General features: G+C 37.7%; 3 protein-coding genes across 4 annotated transcripts; all 3 read right to left on the bottom strand.

The window, feature by feature from the left end:
- Nucleotides 1-769: 769 nt before the first annotated feature.
- Nucleotides 770-5,081, bottom strand: LOC112295462 (vesicle-associated protein 4-2). Of its 2 annotated transcripts, none has more exons than XM_024547110.3 (7): nucleotides 4,194-5,081; nucleotides 3,305-3,375; nucleotides 2,928-3,009; nucleotides 2,679-2,794; nucleotides 2,316-2,393; nucleotides 1,784-1,912; nucleotides 770-1,471 (listed from the first exon to the last, which is right to left on the bottom strand). In XM_024547110.3, exons 1-7 carry the CDS (start codon nucleotides 4,426-4,428, stop codon nucleotides 1,412-1,414), a joined length of 771 nt encoding a protein of 256 aa, XP_024402878.1. In that variant the 5' UTR covers nucleotides 4,429-5,081; the 3' UTR covers nucleotides 770-1,411. The 2 variants fall into 2 exon arrangements, with proteins under 2 accessions (XP_024402878.1, XP_024402879.1); XM_024547111.3 differs by having other exon boundaries at nucleotides 1,784-1,909; nucleotides 4,194-5,070.
- Nucleotides 5,082-11,176: 6,095 nt separating this feature from the next.
- Nucleotides 11,177-14,998, bottom strand: LOC112295194 (uncharacterized). The gene is made up of 8 exons (XM_024546469.3): nucleotides 13,763-14,998; nucleotides 13,374-13,430; nucleotides 13,014-13,089; nucleotides 12,731-12,810; nucleotides 12,410-12,459; nucleotides 12,081-12,165; nucleotides 11,781-11,879; nucleotides 11,177-11,603 (listed from the first exon to the last, which is right to left on the bottom strand). Exons 1-8 carry the CDS (start codon nucleotides 13,979-13,981, stop codon nucleotides 11,388-11,390), a joined length of 882 nt encoding a protein of 293 aa, XP_024402237.1. The 5' UTR covers nucleotides 13,982-14,998; the 3' UTR covers nucleotides 11,177-11,387.
- Nucleotides 14,999-15,253: 255 nt separating this feature from the next.
- LOC112295195 (large ribosomal subunit protein bL27c) lies at nucleotides 15,254-16,588 on the bottom strand. Its single transcript, XM_024546470.3, has 3 exons — nucleotides 16,226-16,588; nucleotides 15,978-16,079; nucleotides 15,254-15,691 (listed from the first exon to the last, which is right to left on the bottom strand). The coding sequence occupies exons 1-3, from the start codon at nucleotides 16,490-16,492 to the stop codon at nucleotides 15,494-15,496; spliced, it is 567 nt and encodes a 188-aa protein (XP_024402238.1). The 5' UTR covers nucleotides 16,493-16,588; the 3' UTR covers nucleotides 15,254-15,493.
- Nucleotides 16,589-17,402: the final 814 nt, after the last annotated feature.

Here is a 17,402-nt window from a genome sequence, read left to right on the forward strand (position 1 = left end):
AGAATCAAAACAGGAATTAAAATATTAACACTAAAATTACATCAACTTAACACTATTCTTAAAAAAACTTCAATATCTAGGTTTTAGCTATTAACCAACTAAATAACAAGTTGGGACAAAAACTATGACAAGGTGAGAATAAATAAAAAAATTATATAGTTACATCTCATGGAATATAACAAAACATGTTGACTCGAGACATTACAGTTTTTTTTTATATAAGTAGAACACTCCTCTAAAAAAAAAGAAAAAATGTTTTTTCGAAAAATATAACGTACATCTTATAAATTAGAAACAATAAGATACATCCAAGACGTGGGATTGCTCTCCTGACATTGGTATTTCTTATAAACTTCATTTTTACAAAACCCAAGGCAATACTCGCCCTCCTGTTTCAGATAAACAAAAACAAAAACAAAATAAAACAAAATAAACTTAGTCATCTGATTCTTGTGGTGAACAGAATGATGACCTCCAACACAGTGTCAGGACCAGACCAGGGCATAGTTGCAAGTCCCTGGCCCCCGAAAGAATTGAATAGATTCACAAAGTGACAGAAAATCCAGTGGACAAGCTAGCTCTGACCGATTGCAGAGCAACTTTCTGCATTCAATATCCATTCATCATGACACATAAGTGATTAAGTAACGCTCATTGCTTCCATGCAGCAGCACCCAACAGCAACCAGGACGGACAGACTGAATCGGAAGGACATAAGAAATTAAAAAATAAATAAACAAAAGTGAATTGAGACTGCACTCCCAACAAGTTGCTGTTGACCAAAAATATTAATAACTAAAGCAGTTGTTAACAGTATATTAGCACGTACCCAAAAGAAATATACAGCCCACGATGCCGCTAGCTTTTATAAGAAGCAACATCAATTCTCCAAGCTGCATAAGTAATACTCCGAATGAAACGTGTGCATGCTAACATGTGAATGTTGTAGCTATGAAGAATGTTAAGTATCAACAAATTAGTGAGGGATGGGAGGAAGCCGCACAAAGGCATGCGGTGGATCTTTAACCTCCCATCATCAGCAAGCGCCTTCCAACCCGAACTCATAAACTGAACGCTTGCGTTGAGCAAAAGGGCTGGCACTTGGGATTTATGGTCTCTTTGATGCTGAAAAGGATTGGATTCGAGACTCGAAATATAGAATGCCTTCAGCGAACTTGTCTAGACTACAGTTGTTCAGTAGGAAGTTGCTCCACACGAATCTATCTAAAGGATGCGTAACATGGAGCACTGGCGCAAACAGTGGCATGCAACGAACCCTACAAAATAGGTACTAATTGAAATGAACTGATTCTCCTCGAAGAGAACGCCTGTACACAAACTCTGCCGACAGCCTGCGAAACCCAGGTCAGGTTGTTGTCCATCCTCCAGACTGCACGAATAAACCCTAGTATCATAAGGACTCCCCTCCTTCACCTTGTTGCCGAGCGAGATAATTTTCCCTACGCTGTTTCTGCAAACAAATAATTTTTGAAAATGTTATTCAAAATCAAATGCTAGAAATGAAGCCTTGAAATACCTTCATCATATCCATCATCACCTCAATCATGCAACACAATGACATTGACACCCAATCATTCCACAACAATTTAGAAAAATACAAAACTAAGACAAAGTTCCATGCCAAAACAGTTCTATGAGATAATCATGACCGTAAATTCCTAACAAAAGTCTTCCCAAAATCTGACCAATTATGACAAGCTTCCACATCGCTATCCTTCTAAGAACCAGAACTTCATAACTTGATCTGAAAGACTTGATTTACCCATTCATCGATCACAAGTCCTTCCAGAACCATGGTGCCCTTAGAGTTCATTTCCGCTGCAGGCTTCGTGCCAGCTGCTTCAGCTGCTTCAGCTTCTGCCAGACGCTTTTGTAACCTATCCAATTCCTCCTATTCCAAAGTTGATCACAAAAATTTCACTCAGCTGAATGCATACAACAATATCGCTGATACAGTCAACAGACATAATACATAAGTTCAGCCCCAAATACAAGTCTCTATAGTAAGGTCCTTGGAGCATTAATTCCAAACATATCATTTATTATTTGATTCTTCTCACGCTTAATTTACCTTTTGATTTAATATTAATTAGGTGCATTGCCAAGAAGAAGCGCCATCCAACTACGTTGTGTATGGAGCCACAAATTGCAAGATTGTAGTCATGAAATCGTTACTCGAGTCCTAGGGTAAAGAAAGTTAAATATTTATCAAAGCGTTAACTGCGGCATAATTCCTACATCTTTCCTAACCTCAAACGTCAACTGGCAGGGGGCTTTAATTGAGAAGCACTCACTGGAGATGCTTTATGTGGATCAATAAAGACCACTTGAAGGATGCGCTCCACAGTAACCAGTTCCTTTTCATCTTCAAACTGCAACTCATGATCAGCAGATAAGAAACCAGTTTTGTGCTAGGAGAAAAATCTTTTATGCAAAAGGACGACAGAACGAGTAGGAAACCATGACAATTTTAGACCAGACGCCGGGATCCCTCCCATCTGCTTAGTGCTCACTTCACTACTATATAATGAATAACTCTACAATAATGCCCATGACGAATATGCCGATTCCATATTACTCACCTACACCTAAAGTCCACATAGATTACATTTAACTCGACACATGCAAGCTGATGAGTTGAAGCGAAAGATTCTCACCAATTCTGGAGTGTAATCAATCCCTGGTTGCACAGCCAAGCTGACAATTTTGAATTTGTCCTTGGTCTTTTTTTCTTGTGGACGTTCGTTTTCAGGCTGTTCTAAAAACTTCACAACTGCAGCATAAATTGGAACCACGTTACAGCTATTACATACTCATCAAAAAAGAGAAAACGTAAGTTCGACATTCCCATTTGTATATGGCACATTCAGAAGAAACTAGTTGTACATCAATATCATGACCTGTACCTGTTGCGATGATGGTCGCGTTTGGCGCAAGTACACCACTAGGTGGGCGCATGAAGCAGCTTTTTGGAGCTGTGGTTTGAAACTGCACAAATTACCGATTATGCGTGACTGAGCTTCTTCAGTTGAATGTATCATCTAAAACTTCCAATAATTCTGATGAAACTTACAATGTTGAATGCGACCAGGCTTTACCACCAATTTTCGATTAGAGATAACCAAGTACATGTATCCTCTACTTGTGAGCTCATGTTCATGGAAAGAAAAAGACAATCTAGTTCACGAACTAGTTATCAATGCATACCTTTCACTGTCGGCAATTTGAATTCTATGAGCGAGCGAGCGAGAGAGAGAGAGAGAGAGAGAGAGAATATCCTCACCTTAAAAGCAACGTGCGTGCGACTTACATTCTTGATCTTGATTGCGCTTGAAACTTGTTTTCCAGGTTCGTCTATTAAGAATTACAAATGAATTACTTAATTTAAGATGAGATGATAACTCACCATCACAATAAAAAAATTCCATTCCCAAACAATGGATCAGCTGGTTCATGCATAGAAATAAAAGAACGATCTACGTTTTTTTTGTTGACGATCACTACTGACAAACTACTTGAACAATCCCTGTCAGTGATGAATTAGGAAAACAGCGTGTTGAACAGCCAGCTTAACATAGAGAATCAAATACTTGTTCCTTACACGAGTAAATTAATCTAGTTACACTTCGGAAAAAAGGCTTGGAGATAATACAGACTGAACACAGCATCCTCAGGATCAAGCACTAAACAGCAACGGCATTCTACCAGATAGTCACTTGAGCAGAGTTACAGAAAGTGAGACTTGCCCTTCTAAATTGCATTGTTTTATATCCTATGATAACGAAGACTTAACTAGAATACAAAATTCTATATCAATAATCAAGCTCTTCAGTATTGTGTGCTACATCTGCCAATCGATTCTACATCAGAATTTTCAGGGATGTAGGTTAACATTTACGGATCGGCAATCTCCTGTAAATTAATTCTTTGAAAGAGGCGAGGCCCAACGACAAGCGAATATCGTAATCCACTACACTCCTGGACTAATCACCCGAGTCTATGAAAAGCACCTTCGGCTAATATGTTGTCCCCTAACAGCCCCATCCATTTTGAACTAAAATAAGTCAAAGAGAGAATAGGACAAGAATTCAACACAGGAAATCCATTGAGGAGAGGCGCAACATGTGGCGAAACAGGAAATGAACATGTGTTAACTTTGTCTGCAAACTTACATAGAAAGTGTAATTTCTTATCAGGGTCAAGCCGTAGCCGTTTCCGGCTAATCATAAACGCCCTTGCAAGGGTCGACACTGAGGAGGTGCTAGCTCTGGCGTTTTCTTGGCTCTGGATAAAAGCGCTTTTCTGCATTTCCGCCTGTTTTTGCTGTTCCCACGGCAATCTCAACTTCCATGCTTGAGGCGACCGCTTCTTCTCCGGAGCCTCCATATCCTGAGGAGACATGCTCATTATCCTCCAGGTCTAACCAACTTACTTGCACCTCCGCTTACAACTCCACTCACTCACTACCACACCTCGGTAATTTCATACCAGAAACATGTAGCCTCGCAGTTCACCTGTCCAATACTAATTGTTTTTAAATCTTCCCCACAAACATATCCACCGCCATCTCCTACCCTTTCCAACTCGCAACAATCGCTCCTCTCCCCCCTCTTCCACCCTCCCTTTTCCAAATTGCAGTCATAAAGCTCCTCCCCTCTAATAAAAACTCCACTCCACTCCACTCCGACAACTGCCGTGCCATGGTCCAACTAAACTAAGCTTTGAAAATCATGCCCTAGACCTCCGATAATCCCACGCTGACGACAGCCACTAGCGATCATGATGACGCACTACGACGATGATGAACACTCAATGAGCGAGACCTGGTATCGGCAAAATACACCTCCCTCCTGCACAGTGTAAGACGACGACGAGGCTTCTTCACATGTCAACCATCATGCGCGTAGAACTCTCGAGCCGGTCCAATTGAATGCGACCCTAGATACCGGAACAAACCACACACAGTGCTCACTCGGTGAGTAGTTGCGATCTACTCACCGCAAGGAAACAACGAGGAGGTGAGGATCCGTGGCTATGGCGGGCACCTCGAGGGCCGAGCCTCCCTCCTCCTCCTCGACTTTCATTCCCTTTGTTTCTTTTGCTTTCGTTCATCCAGCGGCACAAGTCGGGCCGGCCCGGGCCGGGGTTTATTTCAGCGCGGGTCAAGACCAATCCCGGCCCGGGATTGCCAGCGTGGCACCCCGATGGTGACTCTTCAACAGCGCCCATTTCGTCTCTCTCTCTCTTATTTGAACATAAAATAAAAATAAATAATATCAGGTTTATGAATACCTCATGATGAACAAGGTAGCAAGGTCTGGCATGAATTAGGGCCAAGTCTAAGGTTTAATGATAGGGAAATGATAGGGGCCATGTTATTCTTCTTCTTCTTCTTCTTCTTCTATTTCAAACCCTAATTGTGGAATTGATGAATTGTGAATTAATGTACATTGATGACTACTAATAGTGAGGGTTTGCATTTGTTTCAACTCGTTTGCATTCACATCTGTGTTTGCTTTTTGTAGTTTTAGTGAAGTTCTTTCTCTAAAGTTGGGCTTAAAGTCTTCACCTTGGAAGGAAAAGGAAGTCTTAGAGTTTGATTTTCTTAATCAGAATATTAAAGTATGATTGTGGGGATGGGAAGAATGGGCACAAGTATTCTTCAAAGGCACTGTCGATGATTCTCAATGATAGAGTATATTAGTCAAATTCAAATTTGACTGATATTTTGTGGGCCTTTGATTTTTAAATGGGTTTTGGGTTGCAAGGACTTTGAGTTTGTGAGTTCCATGTGTAGTAGGGGAGAGATGCTGGAGGATTCCATAATAAAGTGGGGTATTTTCCATTCATTGGTGCTGGGGTTGACTTTAATGCCCATATCATTGAGCTTCTTTTTCCCACTCTCTTTGTTCTACTTTTCTTAAGATTGCCAAGTTTGGGTGTTGTATAACCAGTTATTTTAATAAAGGAGAATCATTTCATGATGTGGATGGATAAGAAAATGAGTATTTATATATATTTATATATGTATGTATGTATGCATGTGGAAAAATGTATGTATGTATGTAAATATGTGGAAGAATACATATATGTATATATGTATGTGTATGTATGTATGTATGTATGTATGTGTTTTTGAAGTTACACTGATTTTTCATATCAAATATAATTCTGCACATGTGATATTGACACCAGAAAAAAAAAAAAAAAAAAAAAAAAAAAAACTATCTACATATATATATATATATATATATATATAGTACAAACATTTTTGAAAACCTCATGGCTGAGGCTTACAAACTATGGGAAAAGTATGTTGTAAATGCCAATTAATTTCTGAGCAACGAAAGCACATTTTACAGTACTCTTTACTCACAGTATTATATGTTCTATCAAGTAGGATGCAAACTTTTCAGTATCTTTTCGTACATTGAATTTTTGACATTTTTTTCATTTAAAAAAAATTTGTATTTACATCTTATCATTTTCTTTGAAATAAACTATAGTACTGTACGGAGAATACAACACTTATATTGTTTACACACATTTTACTGTTTAGCGCTTAAAATGAAGCATATAATAAATACTCTATTGAGGTTCATAAATGTGTGATGCTAATCTCAACCGATTCCGATCATGGTTTTCCTTTTTCCTTTTTTCTTTTGTATATTTTGATTTTTTTTATTCTACTTCAAAAGAGTCCACAATTAACATCATTAAACTAATCAATTCTAATTACATAATATATGAACCCATAGTACTTTTTAGGGGAAAGGGCGAACCACATCTTCTTGAAACTCTAAAATTGACTGTTATTAATCATGCAACATCTCTTTATTTTTTTCATAAAACTTTCACATCCTTCTCAACATTTTTGTTAAAAATCTAGAAAATAATCCTCATTTACAAGTTAAAAATTAAGATTAAATTTTATTTTTTAATATTTAATACATCGATCTAGACTATCACTGAAATTATGCCTCACTTATTTGTCAACATTCAATAAAAAATCTAATGTTTTTTCTGAAGCAGTTATGTGGCAAGACCTCAGTTTCACTTTGTGGTAGTTTTGATGACATGAAAGCATGTTCCACAAGCATTTATCAATCCTGTTTATTTTTAAATCAAGCTTCCAGAAATTGTGTTACTGTTTCACACTGTAACAATGGAATAATATTATTCCATAAATACACACACTAGCATTTGAAATATTCTAATATCAATCATGATAAATCATTACAAAATAAAGTGTTCAAACAAACTACGAACTATCAAAAAGGAACTTTTTTTTAACGACAACTCTTTTCAATATGTGAAATAAATATCTAAATTAGCAATTTTATACGTTTTGGACTATTACTATTATTAAACTTTCTCAATTAATCGATAATAACATATATATATATATATATATATACACATACACTAAAAGTAGATATTAATTTTATTTTCAGATAAAAGTTCATCAACTAAAACCAAAGTAATAAATGAAAAAAGGAATAATGCACATGTTATATATATATATATATATATATATATATCCATTAGATTTTTATGTGTTCACATAAATCTTGAAAAAAATATAATTTTGTATTATAATACACTTCAAAATTAATATTAAAAATACTAAACAAGATACTATACAAGAGTTTGAAATACATTATGTGCAATTTTACTTTTTAACTATGTGAAAGAATGTTTCTTACATAAAGCTTGGCACACAAATATATCATACATTTAATTAAAGAGAGATTTAAATTGCCATATTAAAACTTGTATTCTCTTTTTATAACATTCAGTCATTGAATTCCTTTTAAATAAGTAGTTTCATACAAAATCTAACACACAAACACATGTTAATACTTGGATAGTATGTTAAAAACCTGAGTCCTTAAGATTTGTTTTTTGTTTGTTTTTTTCTTTCTTTTTAATTGCATTTGTTAATACATACAATAATGTATTTTTAAAAACTAGTTATAAATGTAATTATCTTTCTATTTATATTTTGTCATGTTGGTTTGATATAGTTATGAAGTCCAATATTGCATATCCAAAATCATGTCTCAAGGCCAAGACACACATAAAAGGGCTGAAAAGGGCAGGTGGAACATTCCCATAGTGGGAGGGAGGATTCATATATATATATATATATATATTTATTGGGGAACGTTAAATAGACCCAGGCTTCTACAAAATTGACCCACCCATTCTAACCATTATTAATAAATAAATAAATAAATAAAATAACATCTAGATTCATTTCTTGTTTATTGGATCCACAATCAATGAAAACCAACCACATTCATCATGATTACCATATTCTTCATTATGGGTAGGTCAATTTAGTAAAAAATTGGGTCTATTTAACATTCTTCCATATATATAATTATTTATTAATTTATGATATGTATTTAATAAATATTAATGAGGAGTATTTGTTAGTGTGTGTAAACTCGTGCTGGCGGTGTCCCACCACACCAGGGAGGGAAATCTGGAGGGATTTGCTGAACTGGGCTTGCTTGGGGGTACTACGTCACCAGCACCATGGCGGGTAAGACGTCGTCCATGCTGGCTTTCCCTCCTAAATGATGGATGAATGAATAAGGAAGGCCTCTCACTCTTGTACCTTCCCGCCACCATGTCCCCCCCCTTCTATCCCACGTGGCCTTGCCACCTCCCCCTCACACAATGTCACCGCCACTTCATCGGCGTGGGTGCATACCTGCCTCAATTACTAAAAGATACCCGCCCCTTTAGTTGATATCCTTAATACGGACATATACCCATCTCGATGTTACTCCGGGTACTGGCCCGTTCTCACTCGAAGCTTAGACCAGGTATCTCAGTATCGCAAATGTTCCCATGGATTCATTTCAAGGGGGACAATTATGCAAACAGACTTTGAATTCGTCTGGTAATGAAACAATATAAATAAATAAATAAATATTTGTTTATATATATATATATATATATATTTTTTGCCACCAGACAGACTGTATTGGGTAATTTTCCTTGAGAATTTTTTTTTTGAAAAAAATACTAAAGAGAATAAAATTCATGTGCTTTTTGAAAAACATCTTAATTTTGCAACAGTTGTTAATTTAGTAATATTTCTCTTAGAAACACATTACTCTTAGAATGATATGAGTTATTTTTGCAAGATTTTTAATTATGTTGTTTATTTTATTTATTTCATATTAAATTAAATGAAAAAATAGTATAATATATGATATATATAATAAAAAAAGTTATATTTTAAATAATAACTTAATAGAATAAATAAACTTCATAAGTTTTAGATATATTTACAATAAGAATTTTTATCAACATTGTATTTAGTAATGATATTTTTCAACACATATTAAAAATCAGTATATATATTGTGTGATGGTTTAATTTGATAATTTTGGATGTAACGCTCAATGCTTTGAAATATAGTGTTTTTGACAACAATTTAAACTACATATTCTATGGAATAGCCAAATCTCAATGTAATACCTATTTACCTTTTCTACCGTATATTTTTGTTGGGAGAATGATAATTTTAAGTATTACATGATTTTAGAATTAAATAAATTCAAAATTTTGGTTAATTTTGTCACTTTACTTGATAAACCAAATTTGGTATACATATTTATTCATACAAATACCTTCTTTTTGTTATCGATTCTTTTTGTTATAAATTGTTTTTTGTTATTATTTTTTCATCTTTGAATGCAATCAGACTCATTAAATCTTGGCTTATTTGAAAAAAACGAAAATATATAATACCTAATAGTGAATTATTTGTAAATTAAGTATTAAACCAGGATTAGAAAATAGGAATTAAGAATATTAATGGACTTTAAAGATTCTAGTGAGGTAGATAGTGTTATTATTGTGAAATGTTCCAATCTGATTAGACTTTGTGTCAGGTTATATTTTACATTTCTGGGTCAATTGAATAATTTATTCACGGAATAATTAAAAAGAAAATAAAAATTGCGATTTAAAAGTATTGTTCATAAATAAATACAATGATTTATGATAGTAAAATTAAAAATAAAATAATAAAAAATGTTTAAAATGCAAGTTCAAGATTTTAGTTGTATAAATTTTGATTTATTTGATTCATTTCAAATAAACACATATAAGTTTTTCATGTCAAATCTTTACTGATGCATAGTATTCATTTAAATCTCATGTCATTTTAAATCCTAAATATATATATCTATATCTATATATGCATGTATGTGAATTTAAAACCACTATATACAAGAACATACTTCTTTTTCATTAATTAAGCCTACAAAGCTTTTTAATTTGTTAATTCTTTCAATTTTTGAATTTAGTGATTAATTCTTGCAAACCAACAATCAAGGTGTTATCTACATACATGAAAGACTCTTGTTGAATCCAAAACAAAATATATGCTCTTTCAAGTATATGACCAAAAAAAACACAAAGCTACTTGCTTTACTGCTGGTATGAATAAAGTATTACCACCATCAAGATATCCAGTGTGCAAGAGAAGAAAAAGAAAAGGAAAGAAGGAAACAAAAAGAAAAAAGAAAAAATATAAAAGCCATATCATTTCACTTTGTGCCACAATCATTTACACATGTGGAACACATTAAATAGGACACACTTTCTTCACACAATAATGTACAATGTTGAGACCAATACTCCGTACATTTTAAGATAGTTTTGTTCTCCGCATGTTGCTCTTACTCACCTGATGCAGTAGCATTATTAATTCTGATCTCATTGCTTTCTTTGTAAGCTAGCAACCATGAAAGAATTTAACTATATTGGCCAAATACAAAACAATGCCAAACAAAGTTAACTCAAATACACAAGGTTGATAAGAGAAATTCAAAAATAGACCTTTCCATAAGAATTTGAAAGCACACTTGAGTGGTAAGGATAGATTACTTAACTCTGCAAGAAATCCAGTGTTTAAGACGAGCATTCGTGTGTAAATCTGTTCCAAAATCACTGTTGCATATGGTGCACTGAAGAATGATAAAGAGTGCAGTGACTCATGTAACACGCATTCAAGGATATGCTTGTTAGTGATATGCAGAGTTATATTTGAAAATGTATAGTAGAAGAAGAATTTGAAAATCCTTTCAAATACAGTCTTCATAAAAGGCACTTCAACTAGGAGATGTGATGATGTTAATCTTCAAGAGCGCCAAATATCCGCATCCATTAAATTTTGAATTTTCTGTAGGGGCTAAAGCAGCCAGTATTACACATAGATGGTAACCCAACTGTCCACATTATTAAAACTAAATATTCAAAACTTCAAAAACCTGACATCTAGCAAAAATGATTAATAAATTGATAAAAATGCTCAGGAGCAAAATGTGGGCAACTTAATTTCATACGCGTTGAAACAACATTCTAAAGATACTCCCTCCGTTAGCTACAGCATGAATCTCCCTCTCAGTTGCAACTCCTAGATGGTTTTCCAATAGCCAACCCTCCGAGTCACACATATTAGATCCAGGTGGGTGCACACGAGAAAAATTTACATTTTCATCAAATTGGTCTCGCATGTCCTTGGCCACTTCTTCCACGTCTGATTGGAGAAATATCTGCTCACGACAACTCATTGACGGTTACTGACCAACCAAAAACAATTGATTCAGGTTGATCGATCGATTATGACAACGTGGATTCCAACGGTGCCCACATCCATTTTAGACCTGAAGCTATTTATGACAAGAGTATCTTTATGACAAGGCTATGAAGCTTTAGCACTCTTGGCTCACCTGGCCACCAGTTGGAAGATGCTTTTCAAGAGCATCAACCAAAGACTTCTGTACAATCCGTCTTTTCTGGTGCCTCTTCTTGAAATGTGGGTCTGGGCACTGCAAACCAAAAGAGGAAATAACACCATGATGTAAGATTTTAAAGTGCGTTTCTCAACTCTGCGAATTGACACAGCTGTTTGATTCAGAAGCCTCTTCAAACCAACTTGCTGCCATAGAGATACGACTGCAATCCATTAGACACTGTGTGATTGTCTAGTGGAATCCCATTGTAGGTGCTGATGATAGCTTGAAGCTTACTAGTATTGTAACAAGCTTGACTGGTCCAGGGTATTTCAACAATATTGCATTCAAAGCAAGAGTTGCATTCGAAACCATGAAATGTCTGCAACCAAGACAAAGACAAACGTATGGAATATGAGGACAAGAAGAATCTCAATCAAAGAGAGGCGCATTGGCCCTGCTCTAGAAAACAAGTTCATGATTTCTTATAACTATGCACAAATCCTGACTTGATGATAGCAATATGATATCAAAACTCTAACGAGTTGTCCAATCCATGGATGACCTGATATATCATCTAAGAAATAATCCACAAGGTATAGATAACATAGAAAATCCCAACTTACATGTTCGTAAGATTAAGCTCCTCAGCCCATATTCTTGAGCGTTGCAACAGCTGCAAAACAAGATATTGATAAGATTAGAATAGGATGCGTCAAGTTCCAACAAATACCAACCGGGGTAATATCTAGGTGACATTCAACTGCGTCGCACATTGAAGACAACTGCTTGTCACACAATCTAGGAAGGATAGTGACAAGTCGCAACAGCATGCACAAGCTTTTTCTACGTGCAACAACAGCATTCTTTCACTCTCAAAGAGCTAACCCTAGTGTAAAGTGACTTCGTGAGTATGTTAATCAGTATTCAAGGTGATCTACACAAACCTTATCACGTATATCTATGCCCAAAAAATTGGACGATCCCATGCGTCTTTTGGCCAAAACCAACAAGAGCCTACCACTTCCTGCAAAAATGTCAGAAACTAGTATGCACAAACAGATGTCCTTTCAGCACGCAGACGTTCAAAAGAGAAGACGCCAACAGATGGAAAAAGCACATTGTAAATAAGAGTGTGGTCATCAAAATCTTGTACACGTCTTTTCCATGTGATGCATGGAAAACTTCAGTGCACAAATTTGTAGAAAATCTTGGAAGGAGCCAACATACCACAGCCGATATCTACATGAAGAGGTAACGTTGGGTCCGCAAACTCAGTTTCCCATGCAGGAGGAACCATAGGAGCCTGTAAGGAGTCGTTGTTAAGCAAAGAAAAGCAATTTGCAGCTGGTATCATCAAAGAGTTCATGACGGCCTTCCATGCAAAGTAATGAAAATCCGATCGTTTCAGAAGCAGGAACTAACACAACAACCATTACACGCATGAGAAGTATATGTAAAGCACAATAATTGCACAAGGAATCTTGATTTTCGATCATTAGAAAATATCAACATGAGAGCTAAATTTAATCACCCAATACAAAGGAAAGTGCCCTTTTGTGCAGTCACTCATGAGGGTTTCATACAAACCGTAAGAGAAGCCTTGAATGGATTGACATGCTGGCGCACCCTCACCCCTAGCCCGACCTGCGTAGGTCAAAATACCCAAGTCACTTTAATCGTCTAAATCTTACAACGCACACAAAGAAACACAATCAAACTCCGCTTCTGACAAAATTCACATCAATCACCACTCAATCACATAGGATTTCCATTATCAGAAGTAGTAAATATTCACGATAAACAAACCTAGAGCACATCCCTCAGGTACACTATTAGAGGGAGCCAGCATGCAGCCACATGAACACGACCAGAGCAGCTCATATTGGTGTGAAAATTCATCTCGTAAATTATTATTTTTTAAATACACAAGCAAAGGAAACTCCACGCAAAAAGATATAAATGGAAGTGGTAGAAACCTGGTTCTCAATTGAATCTAGTTCAAGCTCCGCATACTCTTTGGCCACTAACTTCGCAGCATCCACTAAACCTACAGCGTCCCCAAACTTGGCATCGTCTCCGAACTTCACATTGGCGCAAAATTGCACCCGGCAAAGAGGGGCCGAAAATTGGCGTATACGTAAGGAAGGCAATAGACCTCTTCTAGCAGCAGTGCTTAACCAAGTTGTGCGCATCATCGCTACAGACTGCGAGACACCCACCCTAAATTCCTCGCAAAATCAATATACCCCCTACTTCAATTCCTATCAGAGCCCATCGCCCCCATTCTGCAAGCCCCTTCCTAATCTCTCCATCCAAAGAACTCTTCTAACCTTCAACAGCAGCTTCTCGAATTCTGCCAACGCACCCAACTAGCAACGCACGACAATCCATATCCTCGAAGAAACAACAGCTCCACTCAATCACATCACATCACATCACATCAAACTGTGGATTGCATAAGCAGAAATCCCTCTGTCGATCTCTTGCAAACCTTGTCCAAAACCCAGAACCCATGAAGCACGCCAGAGAACTGGGGAAAACAACTGGGTGCTAACCATATGAATGATACCCGGGGACCCCAGGCAAACAAACCATGCTCAAGACTTCCGTCTTTCCTCTTGAAACCCTAGATCAATGCCCCACACAATGAGGGTTTACGATCTCAGTCATATAGCGTGCAGAATGTGCAGCCCATGAGAGTTCATTGAGGTGTGCTGCTTGGTGGTTGCGATGAATTATCTTCATTAACATTGTACTGAAAATTATTGCTACCTTTATTCCGGATTTTAAGATCTGCGTAAATGTGTTGACGATTGTTCAATCGACTGGTATTTCATAGGCTACGATCTTCGATTCGGGCCCTATTACTTCAGTGCAACTTATTCGAAACACTAATTTCTTCTTGATGTGTATTGACGAGGGGAAGGAAGTGGTGGAAGGGAAGGGCAGAGTGATGACGACATAGAATTCTCTGTCTTTCACTAGACGTAGCTTCCCTTCCCTCCTAATCAATATATGATATTAACCACAAAGTAAATTGGTATCTATACTCGCTACATAATTTGCTCATATTATGAACATCATCACATGAGTGCAGTGATTGGGTATGAGCAAAAGTTTGCAAGTAGCTAGATTTCTTGCTCGGTGGACTGTAAATAGTGTGAAACCTATTAAACAAAAGTGAGGTGATTAGATGTTTCTTCTAGTTGCTAATTATCACACTCTGATGTAGGGGTTATAAGGTTGCTTCTTCCATTCCAGGCGACGTTTTTGTTCGGCAGTTACGTACTGCATACACTTGTCACGATCAAATAACTCCCAATGTTTGGAAGCCAATGTATGATGTTTCATCAAATGTGCGAGATTCATAATTTGCTTCGCTGCACATCGACGACTTCAGTTGCCAATGCCTAAAAGACGCTTGTATGCTTTGTACGAGACAACACTGGCAGCTGAGAATGCGAGGCTTGCTGTCAACGAAACTATATAATTTTCGTACAACGGATTTCCCCGACTGAAGACGTTCTAAACCTAATGACGACCTTCGTGTTCGGGGATATTGATCGAGGGTGCTGACCACAGAGAAGTCAAACTCTAGAATCCAAAACTGTGAAGAGATCTAAAACAACTATACTATCGTCCGGCAAGTAATGAAAAGTCAGGCCATGGGGCCGTAGCACTGCTCTTAGTAAAGGAAGCCCACCCACCTAACAAATAGTTTTCTCATCGGACTCGTCGACGTTCTCAGCCGAAGCCATAGCTGAAGCCAGGCTAGGTTCGAATGCCTCCTCCATACGTTCCTGGTAAGCCCTACGACGCTCGCGGCGCTCCCTGAAAAACTCTCGCATTCTCACGCGCCTGCTGTTGGGGTTCTCCACCTTCTCTTCTGCAGGGTAAACGCTGATCTGCAGATGTCACCGCATCCATACACCACTTACGGTCAGACCGTGAAATGAGGGTTAATTAGGGCAGTATTCGACAAATGTCATGTCGAAAGTCGGAACAACTACAAATGCAGTGCACTAAAATGGAGTAACCAGAGCGATTTCGGCTTCTCGAGAGCCCGTGCCACATTGCGTCACAGGCCATTCGTTTCCGGAAGGTAGGAGGAGGAGAGGCAGAGAGCAAGATAGAAAAAATAGTTACTCAGCAATGCTAACCCACATCTGAATTGGAGAGTCAGCCACGCACCTTCTTCCTGTCAGGTCCGAACTTCTCGAATTTCACAAGCCCATCTATCAACGAATAGATGGTGTAATCCCTTCCAATTCCGACATTCTTGCCGGGGTGGAACTGCACAAAAACCAGAGACACGCCCCACCAGACGAAATTCAATCCCCTTACTCTCAACAACATCCACCACCGACTCAAACTCCTCCAAAACTCTCCCAATGCATCATCATCTCATCACCACATTCCAAACACCCGCATATTCTCACCTTGGTCCCACGCTGGCGGACGATGATAGCACCCGGTTGCGCGAGCTGGTCACCGTAAATCTTCACACCGAGCATCTTGGGCTTGGAGTCACGCCCATTCTTGGTACTGCCCGACCCTTTCTTGTGCGCGGCCTCGATGACGAGTCCAGCTGCGCTGTGGTATGACACGGAGGTCTCCGCGGTGGTGGCAACGCGAGACTCTCCAGCAAAGAAGACAGAGGAAGATGAGACCGAGAGGCCCGAGAAGAGGGTGGAGAGCGACGCCATGGATGATGCCCTCTTGTGTGCGTGGTGATGGCGATGATGCAGCAAAATGCGAGTCACCGACTTCGCAAATCAGCTGAAATCATAAGCAGACTGAGCCCTCGCTCGCTCGAAAGGAGAAGTCCAAGGCTAAGGAAGTAAGGGGATAAGGTGATCCAGGCGAGACGAACCTGAGATCCGGATCACCCCAGAAGGTCAGGGTATCAACCCACTATGTGGGTTCATGGACCATGAGCCAGCCCCATACACGTTTGTGGTTCGAATCCTCCCAGCGTTACAAGCCTCCAGAGCCACGAAGAGTGTGGTTGCTCTTCATCCAACAAGGAGAAAGAGGAGGAGGAGGGGATAAATTTATTAATTAATAAAGAGGACCCCAATTTGGCTCCATACTGTCTCTGAAACATGACCTTGATTTGGACACATAATTCATCCTTTGAAATCATTTGTTGTTGACTGTACAAAAATGATTCATTTTTTGTTTGTTTGTTACTCATGCATTTTGTGTTTGTGTAGCATTCATCTTTCATTCTTTTACTACATGTGTCGGTTATGTTGGTTGTGTTGGTTAGGTGTTGAGTTTGTTGTATGTGTTGGTAATATCATTGAGTCGATCATATACTTCATTTGTTTGTTCATACATGCATGAGGTCTAATTTGAAGGATCTGTTGCCAATTTAATAAAAATTATAATTTTGTGGTTGAAGAGATTTTTTTTTTTTTTTTTTTTTTTTTTTGTAATACTTAAAATCAAATGGTCTCTTTTATTTAATATAATTATAATATCCAGCTGCAACCTTTGCATGGTTCTCAAGGGCATGACCCAAGCTTCACACAATTCATACCCTCATTGGAAAACTCGCCCAAAATGGGCCGAATGCTTGCAACACCACACCACCTTCCTCTCGAGTTTAAC

Source organism: Physcomitrium patens, chromosome 18, assembly GCF_059467195.1.
Source record: "Physcomitrium patens ecotype Gransden chromosome 18, ASM5946719v1, whole genome shotgun sequence".
Classification (NCBI taxonomy): Eukaryota; Viridiplantae; Streptophyta; class Bryopsida; order Funariales; family Funariaceae; genus Physcomitrium; species Physcomitrium patens.

Excerpts from the sequence above, each read along its gene's own strand:
- LOC112295194 (XM_024546469.3), bottom strand. The coding sequence starts at position 13,981 with ATGATGCGCACAACTTGGTTAAGCACTGCTGCTAGAAGAGGTCTATTG. Across the intron at positions 13,431-13,762 it reads TAGATTCAATTGAGAACCAG|GTCGGGCTAGGGGTGAGGGT; the intron begins GTTTCTACCACT and ends TGACCTACGCAG. Across the intron at positions 13,090-13,373 it reads CATTCAAGGCTTCTCTTACG|GCTCCTATGGTTCCTCCTGC; the intron begins GTTTGTATGAAA and ends GACTCCTTACAG.
- LOC112295462 (XM_024547110.3), bottom strand. The coding sequence starts at position 4,428 with ATGAGCATGTCTCCTCAGGATATGGAGGCTCCGGAGAAGAAGCGGTCG. Across the intron at positions 3,010-3,304 it reads GCACGCACGTTGCTTTTAAG|TTTCAAACCACAGCTCCAAA; the intron begins GTGAGGATATTC and ends TAATTTGTGCAG. Across the intron at positions 2,394-2,678 it reads TTGATTACACTCCAGAATTG|TTTGAAGATGAAAAGGAACT; the intron begins GTGAGAATCTTT and ends CATGAGTTGCAG.
- LOC112295195 (XM_024546470.3), bottom strand. The coding sequence starts at position 16,492 with ATGGCGTCGCTCTCCACCCTCTTCTCGGGCCTCTCGGTCTCATCTTCC. Across the intron at positions 16,080-16,225 it reads TCCGCCAGCGTGGGACCAAG|TTCCACCCCGGCAAGAATGT; the intron begins GTGAGAATATGC and ends GTTTTTGTGCAG. Across the intron at positions 15,692-15,977 it reads TCGGACCTGACAGGAAGAAG|ATCAGCGTTTACCCTGCAGA; the intron begins GTGCGTGGCTGA and ends TGACATCTGCAG.